The sequence below is a fragment of the Periophthalmus magnuspinnatus genome, chromosome 3 (assembly GCF_009829125.3).
Source record: "Periophthalmus magnuspinnatus isolate fPerMag1 chromosome 3, fPerMag1.2.pri, whole genome shotgun sequence".
Classification (NCBI taxonomy): domain Eukaryota; kingdom Metazoa; phylum Chordata; class Actinopteri; order Gobiiformes; family Gobiidae; genus Periophthalmus; species Periophthalmus magnuspinnatus.
In genome coordinates this window covers 9,173,371-9,185,497 of record NC_047128.1, presented here as the reverse complement: position 1 = coordinate 9,185,497, position 12,127 = coordinate 9,173,371, and the positions used below count along the sequence as shown (strand labels likewise).

Here is a 12,127-nt window from a genome sequence, read left to right as displayed (position 1 = left end):
TAATGTATTTTTACAATTTTGTATACCTGGTAAAGCTGTTCAGATGGAAGGAATTTATTTTGTACCTCTTGGCCACTGCAATAAACTCCTGTGAAACTGTAAAAAAAAAAAAAATCAAAATATAAACAAAATGGCTAAACTCCACTTACACACTCCTGTAGCGGGTATATATATATATATATATATATATATATATATATATATATATATATATATATATAGAAAGAAAGATATAGAAATAGCTGTTTAAATATTATAAATAACTTAATAGCATAAACAAAATCATACACTGTGAAAGGTCTGGTAGGGGAGAAAAAAATGTGTACATGGCAATCAAGGAAAATGTACAGTCCAAGCCTTGAGAGGGTGAAAGCTGTTCTTGAAGCAGCACTAGGCTGTGGTCGGCCTCAGCGTACAAAAGTAGGAGGAAAATAGATTTTGTTCTCTGTACACAGTGCCCCCTTTCATAACAAAAGGTCATTACATGTTTTGTGCCACATCTGTACCGGGTTCTGTGCACAAGCCTCCCTCCTTCCCAGACTTCGGGATCTGGGGCTAGTCGTCCTCACCGCTCCGGCCTTTGTGGTGCTCCTAGGCAGTCTGTAGCCAAAAGACTCCAAAAGGTTTACCCTGCAGGTCACCAAAATCAGTAATTTTTTTTAGGTCCAAGCTGTTTTTTAGTCAGTCTAATGATATGATGTCTGGTATTCCTCCGTATATTGCTGCCAGAGCTGCTTCACCGCTGGCGCGGCTGGCTAGCACCCCTGGGTGATGTGCGCTGTGCGTGGAGGCATGTGAGGGAGGGTGAGTATTCAGGTGGGGGTCCCTTAAGTGGCTATCGTGGTGGTTGTGGGTGCTGTTATGGGTGCTGCTGTGGATGCTGCTGTGGGTGCTGCTGTGGGTGCTGCTGTGGGTGCTGGACGAGCTGCTGCTGCTGATGCCGTTGGTGGGTGTGGTCAGCGAGGGGACGGAGGTGGCGCCCGATTGGCTGAGGTACATGTGGGAGTGGCCTGAGGAGGAAGTGCTGTAGGGCAGGAAGCGGTTGAGGAGCAGCTCGTGGTCGTCGGAGGCGGAGGCAGCGGCGGCGGCGGCGGCCATGACCATGTTGTAATGCTGATCACAAAAAAAAACAAAAGAATTGTTACAATTATTATTATTATTACAATTATTATTTTCAGATTTCTCATTTAAGCTGATGCACACGGTCCATATGGAACTTTTTCAAAAACTATCTTAATATATCTATGAATTGATAAGGATTATGCCGCACGCAAGAAAACTAAATATTCAATGGCCATGTTGAACATCATTTTAGAAGCATTGTAATAATAATCTCCAAACTAAAGATAATCTTTACAGAGCATGTCATGATCTCTGAGGACTTCAGGGATCTGCTTGTGTCCAGAGGCAGGACTAAACATTGAAAAAATGAACACTGGAACACTGATTCCCAAACGTCCATTTTATGATGATTATTTGTGATTATTTCTTTTTATTTGTTGTATTGTGATTTTAATGTCTTTTTTTATTCTGTAAAGCACTTTGAATTACTTTGTGTATGAACTGAGTTATACAAATAAGCTTGCCTTGCTTCTACCTGTGATGCTACAATCCTGGGAAAATTCAAACCTTGTATATTCTGTGGCTCTGTCACAGTATCAAGTATTATCTGTATATGTGTCCTTTAATGGTCCAATATTACCCAAAATTGAGATTTAAGTAATGTTATAATGCTATTACCTCCTCAGAAACAGATGTTGAGTTGCATTTTGTTTCATTCACACATGTTTGAGTAACCTGAGTAAGTCTGTCTACATCTCCACTCCAGGTATGTTTCTGATGAGGAAACAACATTATTCCAGACCAAAAAATAACGTAATATGGACCCTTTAAAGGACATGCATATAATTTTGGCTTTGTACAATAGTTAGTTAGATGTGTCAAAGACCTGAGAGATATACATGCTTGTAAACAGCTTGGTTAAGTTTCAGATACTGTGCAAAATGTAGATGGAAATGTGGAAAATGTGGAACACTAAAAACAACTATGCAGAATTATCACAAAATACATTCTTTTTGTGATTTTTTTCTAAACTTACTAGTCATAGCTGATACACTGTCTACAAGATTACATTGAAATTCTTTTGAAGGTATGACATTTTTGAATGATTAGCAAACAGACAGCCCACAGAACTAGGATGTACCTCAATAACAACCCCAAACACTATTCACTATACACTCATTTTGATTAAAACGTTTTACTGTATGCATCTTTGGAGGGGAAAATGGGGTTGTGGCTGGAGAATGCTAGTGCGGCTTGTGCACAGTAAAAGGGGCAGTTACCTGATGATTGTCGCCTTGGAGAAAAGAGAAGAAGCTCAACTCTGCAGAAACACACGGAAACAAGTCAGTCACATCACAAAGACTTTGGCAGAGAACCAAAGTGTTAACACACCTAGAACATCGCAAAAATCCAACAGACTTCTTTAGTTCTGACAGGATTCTGGGAGTGCACTTCCTTATATCGTTCTGAAGGGAACTTCACTGAAAACTGACACACCCTAGTTGTAAAAGGTGAGGAGCATCTGTTATTAGGCCTGTCACGATAAAAAAAATTCAAAGTACGATGTATATTGCTGGGAAAATATAGACGATAAACAATAACATTGGTACACTAGTACAAAGAAAAAGTCCTCACGATAAATGTTGAACCCAAAAATAACTGTTCCATCTGTTCATCAAACGATAAGTCATTATATTAATGATCATGACAGGCCTATCTGTTACTGCTTCTGTGAAGCACCTTACTGTGTGAATTGCCCTAAGATGTAAACTGTCATCTGTGTTGCATGCTTGACAGCATCTCCCCATGTTTGACTTTGTTGAATGTATGTGTCTTTACCCCATTTGATTTGTGTTGACTGATCTTATGTGAATGTGGGTATTGCACATCTTTTTGTTGTTTTTGATGTTTCCTGAAAACCTAACTAGATGCATGTGGGTGCAAGATCAAGTGTGAGAAAGGCACTTTTGAGAAAACAGCATTTGAAATTTAACCAATAAACAAATAAAACTTTACAGCTTATTGTGCAGACTGGCCATTTTCTTTACATCCATATGGGTGCTTAAAGGGAGCAAATAGGCCCAAAACATAATGACATTTTATTGTTTTGGCTACATGGTTGACACTGGAAAAACGGCTTTGTCAAGGACTAAAAACAGTGAGAATGGAAAGAACCAGTAATGAGTAGATCAATATGAAAATAACAATATAGCGATAGTGACTTAAGTATCAAAAAGTATGATTGATTCTCATACAAAAATATTAATATTTAAAATGTAAAAATATATATATATATATATTTTAATTATATTTTTTAATAGTTTTTCTGCATATGTGGTGGTAGTATGTGCTGGTACCTGAGTAGTTGTTGGGCATGTGTACTGGTACCTGATTGGTCATTGGACATGTGTGCTGGTATGTGATTGGTCGTTGGGCATATGTGCTGGTACCTAACTGGTTGTTGGATACGTGTGCTGGTAACTGATAGGTCGTTGTGAATGTAGTAGTGTGTGCTGATATCTGATAAGCTGTTGGTGGTGTGGTAGTTTTGTGTCCTGGAACCTGATAGGTCATTGGGCATTTGACCTTGTACCTGAAAGGTCAGTGAGTGTGGGTGCTAGTATCTGATAGGGGATGGGTGTGTGCGCTGGTATCTGATTGGTCGTTGGGTATGTGACCTCATACCTATTAGGTCAATGGGTGTGTGTGTGCTGGTACCTGATAGGCTGTTGGCTGTGTGGTAGTTTTGTGTGTTGGTACCTGATTGGTCGTTGGGTATTTGACCTCATACCTGACAGGTCAATGGGTGTGTATGCTAGTACCTGATAGGTCGTTGGGCGTGTGGTAGTACGGCCGATAGTCCTGGATGAGAGGGGGTACTGGGGGGACGTAACCTGTCTCCACTGTGGGCATGCTGGGTGTACGGCTCACAGGGGACGCTTGGTGGTGCAGGTTCAACACTCTGTGCAGACATATGAAGGAGGAGACATTATTTTAAAACAGGGTGTTCAGACTGCAAATTTTGAATGAGAACATCTAGGATGGCAGAATGTACTTAAAGGACACATATTAGGGTTGTAGTTGACTGCCAATCATTTAATCAACTAAAAGTGGCAAAATCTCTCAAACATCAGAGTGAAACTATTTATGTAGAAAAAAGTACAAGGAAACAATATATTTATATATATATAAAAATGTATTTATAAAATTCGTGAATCATGAGTTTAATCTTTAAAGCTTTAAAGTTTAAACTACCTTTTTACAGATACCAAAAATCGTTCCATTGCATCATTCATCAGTCAGTATCTTAATTGCATCTTATTGTTGTGGCGTGGGCCTTGAAACTAAACTATTCATTCTTTTAATTAGCTGACTACAAGACCTTCTTAAGTAGATTTTTTTTTCCAAATTTCAATTCCAAGTGCCTTGATCTTTGCTGTATATGCTAAATTCATACAAAGATCAGTCAGGGTATACAATACAAGAAAACCCAGTGTGTAAATGTGTACTGACCCTTTGTTGATGACAGGGGGTGACGTTGGGGACAGAGAAGGGCAGGCTCTCTTGACGGGTGGAGGCTGTGTGTGAATCTGGTGCTGCGGAGGAGCGGCAGGTGTCGAGGCGGGAGTAGGGACAGGTGCAGGTGTAGGGGCTGGGGCAGGAGCCGAGACAGGTGCAGGGACCAGGGTGGGGGACTCCGGGCCCTCATCCTCAGAGGAGCTGTCCAGGGTAAGGTCAATCACTTCCACCCTCTTACTGCTGCTGCTGCTGCTGTGGTTGTTGTTGGAGAGGGCTGAGGAAGAGGAGGAGCTGAGGTGGTCTGAGGTTGAGGAGGTACGACACAAGCATAAGAGGATGAAAGGCAATAGTTACTAGGTCTGTTACAATAATTACTACATCAGCTGATCGTTCCATATGTGATAAATGGAACAATCATTTTTGGGGGACAATATTTATCCTGGAGACTCTTTATTTGTACTAGTTGGGTTTTAGGTCTTTGTATTTTATTGTTTTTTATGTAATATTCTGTAAAATTATACATAACCCGTCAAGACACTGTGATAGTGTTGTCCATTCTAGTCTAGTGCAGTCCAGTCTGGCTGTGCTTCTGTAGGTAGTATTATACCTCTGATGGCGTAGGCCAAGGTAACAAGGACTGAGCTGGCAGTGACAATGTAATTTCTCTAAGAAATAGTATAATTGTTTTTAGGCGATAATTGTTTATTGTCTATGTTCTTGGGCAACATATATAGATATATGGATATAGATATATATGTTATAAATAACATTTAGAGTAATAATTTGATTCATTGTGGTAAGGTTTGCTGCTGTGATTTTCGAAGACTTCATTTGCCTTGGGTATTTCCAGCTTTTTGTATGCATGTGAAGGGAAAATGATCAGATTCCCCCTTCTGGAAGTATGACATTATCACATTATGGAATCTGAAAAACAACAATATAATAATGTGAAGATCTGTTTTAATAGAAGGCTGAATTTAATTAAAAATACTCAATTAGGAAATAGTGAATAAGTTGAATGCTTGTGTTTTTTTTATGTGGAATCTGAGATTGGTTTAAAACATAAAGGAATTATAATAGCAGAATAATACAGTGTAATTATAATACAATACACAGTAAAGGTAAATTTAAAGCCTGATTTCGCACCATGCCGATATCTTCAGATCTGCTTTCCCACTTCCTTTGTGAAGTTGTATGGAGTTACTATGGGAACAGACGTGGACCGAGTGCTATGCTAAATGATGGCGCACCAAATTTAAAGTGACATGGCTAAACAAAGGAGGAGACCATGCAAGTGCTTCTCTTTAATCTGGACTTCATTAGCAGATCTCCATACCCCTCCTTCCTGTGTCTCCTCTTCCATATTTCTCCCACTCCCTCCTGTGTCCCCCTCCTTCCTGTCTCACTCCATCTCCCACTCATTCCTGTCGCATTCCTTTTCCCCCTCCCTCGTATCTCACTCTGCCTCGTGTACCCCACCCCCCCACCCCTCGCTTCCTCCCCTGTCTCACCGTCCAGCCCGTTGTAGGAGGCAGCAGAAACCTCCTGCACTTCTTTCTTTGCCCTCATGGGGGCCCAGCTGCCATCCTCCTTGAACTGAATCTCGTCACAGTCGGTGCAGTTGTTGAGGATTTCCACAAAGAGCCTGCAAGAGGAAGACCACATATGAATAATGTGAGAAAACTAGGACAAAAGCTGTAATTATGTGTACAGCAGCCAGACTTTTGACTGGTTGTATATAGATTTTTACTTCTTTTTTTTTTTATTTATTTGACCTCAATTGTTTAAAAAAACAAAATAAAATAATACAGCATACAGATCAAAGATGCTACTCACTGTGGGGTGATGCAGTCCAAATAAGACTAAAAACAAAAACTGGCATCCAGTGGTCATTTTGACGACCAGTTTTAACCCCTTAATGTCAGGAACGTTACAGCATTCTGAATATGCAAACCATTTACACCTGTAATCACCACAGTGCTGACAGGAAAGTGGTTTTTACAGAGAAGTCAGAAATGTGGATTTGGACTTTACTTACCATTGAGCGCTCTGGTTCTGTAAAACATCAACATATTTACACAAAGTTGGTCTCATTCCTTCCGTACATGTCCAGAGAATATAATCCAGTCAAGAAATTATGTCCAGAAAGGAAGTTAGATCCTCCATGTCCAATCTGCTGCAGGAAAGTGAAATCTGCTCTGTCACTTTTTTGCAATTCTTTTGTCGATTTCAAGCATAATAAACTTCTGACAGCGCTAACTTTGTTCCTCAGTGCAAAACAAACTTGTTAGCTTGTGATTGACACCAAAGTTGGCCAATAAGGTGGGGATTGTGGGTTACTGGAGCCCCGGACAGTGAATGAGTGCTACAGATGACTGAAAGGATACGCCCCACTCTCCCCCTTGTAGAATCAAGCAGTTACATTACACACGTTTAGTGATGTTTTCCCCTTACAGCCAATGAGCAGAGGAATACAACGATGCATGACATGCAATGGTTTCTCGTAAACAGACGGAGTTTGCTGTGCCCGTAACAGGAGGAGACTGGATGCAATTGCATCAATCATGTACAGTGTGCTTTTATCTTCCAGTGTGTGTTTGTTTACATTTTGAGTTGTGTGTGTTTGTTCACTGGTTGCAGTGTGTCGTTTGTGAATATATATTTATTTTGACCCATACCACTTGTTTTGACTATATTTTATATACAAATATACATTTTATATTGTGTTTTGATATGATATATAAATGTACAGTAATAGAGCAGCTGGGTGTGCAGATACAGATTCGTCTCAGTGTGAGCTTTCAGTAGAGCCTCATTGATGTCTGTGTGTTGAAACATTCAAACGTTATTGCAGTTTTTCCAAACGTTCTCCAAATGTCTTAATTTGGATAGGTTTGGAGAAGCCTGGACTTACTGTTGATAAAATGAGTGAAAAACTCTAATTTTTATAGGTATTGACCTCAAATTTGAAATGTGAGTGGTCAACAAGATTTTCAGTTGAGATATAGTGTATTTTCGTCCCCAACTACCTACTGCAGCTTTCTACACCTTAATTTTAACAGAAAAATTTAGGCGAGGATGAGAAAAAATATTTTTTTATGTGTGTTCCAAAGTGTATAAATGCTCAGCAGACATACTTACAGTGATTCTGAGATGTGTGGGTAAAACTATAGGGTGTTGCCTTTACAAAGACCCCAAACTTGTGTATTTACTACTGAGGGTTCAATAATGGTGTTCATTTTAATTTGGAGAGGTCAGTACAAGGCAGTTTCACCAAAATGACCCGGAATGTTAAGGGGTTAATTTAAATCTGTAATTCCTTCTGTCAACCACAAGTATATATGTTTATTAAAGGGCCCATATTACACTATTTTCTGATGCGTCTATGTTATAATGTTGTTTTCTCATCAAAAACATACCTGTAGTTGTGTTTTGTTTCATTCAAAAATGTTTAACACACAAATCTTGCATATTTAGGTTGTTTCAAACTGAAAACACTGCGTTCCACCTTAATGTGATGTCATGTGGTAATAGAGGGAAAGCTCCACTGTGTTTTTAAACTCCATACAACTTAACTAGAATCATTTGGATAATTTCAAAAGGTAAAAGGTAGTTGTTAAGTTTAAGCTTCATGACATCACACGGTGGAACAGAGCATTTTGAGCTTTGGATATGTAGACAGACTAACAATAAAGGGTTACTCAACCATGTGAGAATGAAACAAAACACAACTCAGGGTATGTTTTTGATGAAGTAACAGTGTCCTAACATGGCTAAAAGCTCACGAGTCAATTTTGCATAATACAAGATACGTTTATGATAAACAGTTACTGCTTATTAGATATATGTCAGTGTAAGCTATCTGAGCGCTGAAATGATCAGAATGAGTCTGGTGAAGATGAGCGAGTTGAACCACCTGTTTTGACATCTGGATAAGGGTATGAAGTTTGAAGGGACTTCAATCACAATATTTATAATTGTAAATAGTCTGTGAATAAAATTATGCTCATATTTTATCATTAATGAACTGCATGCTTATATTGTGTTACGAGATTAACAGAGGGTGATGAAAAACTACAAGCCTGTGTAACTGAAATGTATAACTAAGTTGAAAAATAACTGAATTGAGAAACAGGAAACAAGGTGGGTGAAAGGTCAAAAGCTATGTAACCTGAACTGAAAGATAAGAAAGGTCATGTCTGTGTGGGGAAGGGAGTAAAGTGTTCTACTGATAAGCATGATGGGAAAACTGCTGAGTTGAGTCAAGATGTTAATAAAAGGCTGCTCTGAGAAGGTCGCGTTGGAGAAGGTACAGAAAAGACCTCGTGGAAGCAGTCTGCGTAGCTTCTTCTCTGTGCTCGCTCCCTTCTGATCAGAGTAGAAGAAAAGTCACTTGTCCTGAGTCTTTTTGGGTAAACAGCACGTCAAGAACAGTTTTCTTGACACAGATTTTTTATTTTTTTTGGTACGAATGACTTAATACTCCTTAGCCTTCCCGGTAAGGTCTACTCCATTGTACTGGAGAGGAGAATCTGACCAATAGTCGAACCTCGGAGGGGTGTGGTTTTCTTCCCGGTCGTGCAACACTGGACCAGCTCTACACTCTCCATCGGGTCCTTGAGGGTTCATGGGAGTTTGCCCAACCAGTTCACATGTGTTTTGTGGATCTGGAGAAGGCATTTGACCGTGTCCCTCATGGTGTCCTTTGGGGGATGCTCCAGGAGTATTTGGTCCGGGGCCCTTTGCTAAGGGCTGTCCGGCCCCTGTATGACTGGAGAAGGAGCCAGCAGTCAGTCAGACCTGTTCCCGGTGCATGTTGGACTCCACCGGGGCTACCCTTTGTCACCGATTCTGTTCATTATATTTATAGACAGAATTTCTAGGTGCAGCCAGAGGTCGGAGGGGGTGCGGCTTGGGGACCACAGGATTTCATCTCTGCTGTTTGCAGATGATGTTGTCCTGATGGCTTCATCGAGCCAGGACCTGCAGCAGGCACTGGGGCGATTTACAGCCGAGTGTGAAGAGGTTGGGATGAGAATCAGCTCCTCCAAATCCGAGGCCATGGTTCTCAACCGGAAAAAGGTGGCCTGACCTCTCTGGGTGGGTGGTGAGTCTCTGCCTCAAGCGGAGGAGTTCAAGTATCTCGGGATCTTGTTCACGAGTGAGAGAAGGTTGGAGCGTGAGATTGACAGGGGGATCGGTGTAGCCTCTGCAGTGATGCATTTGCTGTATCAGTCCGTTGTGGTAAAGAAGAAGCTGAGTCGAAAGGCAAAGCTCTCGATTTATCAGTCAGTCTATGTTCCTACCCTCACCTATGGTCATGAGCTCTGGGTAATGACCGAAAGGACGAGATCGCGGATACAAGCAGCCGAAATGGGTTTCCGCCTTAGGGTGGCCGGGCGCACCCTTAGGGATAGGGTGAGGAGCTCGGTTACACTGGAGGAGCTTGGACTAGAGCCGCTGCTCCTACACGTCGAGAAGAGCCAGCTGAGGTAGCTTGGGCATCTTCTCAGGATGTCTCCTGGACGCCTCCCTAGGGAGGTGTTCCAGGCATGTCCCACTGGGAGGAGCCCCCGGGGAAGACCCCGGAGACGGTAGAGGGACTATGTCTCTCGGCTGGCCTGGGAATGCCTTGGGGTCCCACTGGAGGAGCTGGAGGATGTGTCTGGGTTGAGGGAAGTCTGGGAGTCCCTGCTTAGACTGCTGCCCCCACGACCAGGCCCCGGATAAGCTGAAGAAAATGGATGGATGGACTTAACATGTCTAAACAAAGGTGAAGATAAATCATTGGTTAATGGCAGTAAACCAGATGTTTCAGGCAGATAGGGCCATAACTCATGTGTGGATTACATTCAAATCAAGCTGTATTACGACAATTTTATGATCAGTTTTATCCCCAAAGCAAGTTACAGCTCGACTGCACCCCAAGGACAAGCCCTGATCTCCCACATGCAGTAGTCTGGGTCTACTATCATCACCAGTGTAGGATTTTGGACTTTTGTTAGTCAAATGTACGGGACCCTCATTACACATACAATCTGTGAAAGATGGACCATTTACGGTCCATAAGAAGCTTAAAGGTGCATTTTGTCACTTTTCTAGTGGGATTTCCTTGTCTTCATAAGATGTTATTGCTTTGCCTAAAATGGTCCACAGTATGGCATTAAGCAGATCCACTTCACATTTGTTCAAATACAAATGTTTTTATTCCTAAAAACAACATACTGAGGAACAAGACACAAGTGCAAACCTATAGATTTCTTGTAAAAAACAGTCAAAAAGTAGTGTAAAGTACAAAATGTGTGTTGCCTCCAGATGCCACTGCAATTTCCTCTCCTCTATAATCCTCCAGACTTCAAACTACTTCCCCATCACACTCTCCCCTTTAGTCCTCCAGACTTTGCCCCTCGTCCTCCCTCACTCGTCCTTTTAATCCACCAGATACAACCCTTCCTTCCCCTCATTTTCCCCTTTAGTCCTCGAGGACCATGCCCTTCCTCCCTCCCTTTAGTCCCCCAGACCCTGCCCCTCCTCCTTCACTCTCCACTCCACAGTCGGAGTGAGTTTAGTTTAGGTGTTTAACATGTGTGTCATGGTCTCACCCATCAATGATGAGGTGCCCGTAGGGCGCCTTCTTGTCACACACGGGGCACACCCAGGTGGGCTTCTTCTCATTCATCTGGAGGTAGAGCGTGGCATCGAAGCACTGCAGGTGAGAGCAGGTGAGCGCCCGACATGGCACCGTCAATCGCATCTTCCCCAACTGTATAACACAGCACAGATCAGGCAGTGTTACATATAGGCCTCTAATTACTATATCGACTCGTCGTTCAATACACACGACAATTTTTTTATTTTCTATTTTATTTTATTACTTTATACATTTTAGATACATACAGAAGATATCAAATATATGACATCTAATAAGAGTTATTTACCCTTTTGCATTACTACATAATTAAATATATCTTCTGTATGTATTGCCTGTTTTCTGATGTTTTCTGTATGTATCTAAAATGTAGTAAAAAAGTAAAAAAAAACAACAACAAAAAAAACAAAACAACATTGAATGAGAGGGTGTATCCAAACGTTTGACTGGTTGTACATAGATTTTTTTTTTTTTTTTTACATCAATTGTTTAAAAATAAAAGTACAGATACCTTTTTACTAGTCGGCTAATAGCATAAAAGAATGATTGGGGACTAGCCAGTTACTACAAAAGCTAAGTAGCAGGTCTAGTAAGAATTCCAACTTGATCCCTATACATCTTTCAAGGTAAAAGGTTACTCTAGTTTAGCCCAGAAGAAAAACTACAGTAACGTTGAAATGGATTTGAAGGTTTAGTGGACACACTGATTATTGTGACAAGTCTAGCTAAGTGTACATTAGAGGACCACTGCATTAGAATGTTAGCAGAACCAGGGAGCGTCAAGACAAAAGCACGCATTACCAGTGCAGCAGATGAGTCCCAACATGACCACATATTTGACCGTGTAGACTTTAGGGGTTTTCCAGGAATATATGCAGAGGTTTTTATCAGAGAATT

At 41.1% G+C, this 12,127-nt stretch overlaps 1 protein-coding gene across 1 annotated transcript in view; it reads right to left on the bottom strand.

Annotated features, from left to right (window-relative positions):
- Positions 1 to 293: 293 nt before the first annotated feature.
- The window catches only part of pias1a (protein inhibitor of activated STAT, 1a), a 156,693-nt gene continuing 144,859 nt past the window's right edge, over positions 294 to 12,127 (bottom strand). The window contains exons 8-13 of the mRNA XM_055231266.1: positions 11,184 to 11,344; positions 6,093 to 6,226; positions 4,576 to 4,882; positions 3,885 to 4,024; positions 2,343 to 2,383; positions 294 to 1,113 (exon numbers count right to left, since the gene is read on the bottom strand). Of these exons, the coding sequence (XP_055087241.1) occupies positions 682 to 1,113; positions 2,343 to 2,383; positions 3,885 to 4,024; positions 4,576 to 4,882; positions 6,093 to 6,226; positions 11,184 to 11,344 (1,215 nt within the window). The 3' untranslated portion in view covers positions 294 to 681. The remainder of the gene's footprint in view (positions 1,114 to 2,342; positions 2,384 to 3,884; positions 4,025 to 4,575; positions 4,883 to 6,092; positions 6,227 to 11,183; positions 11,345 to 12,127) is intronic.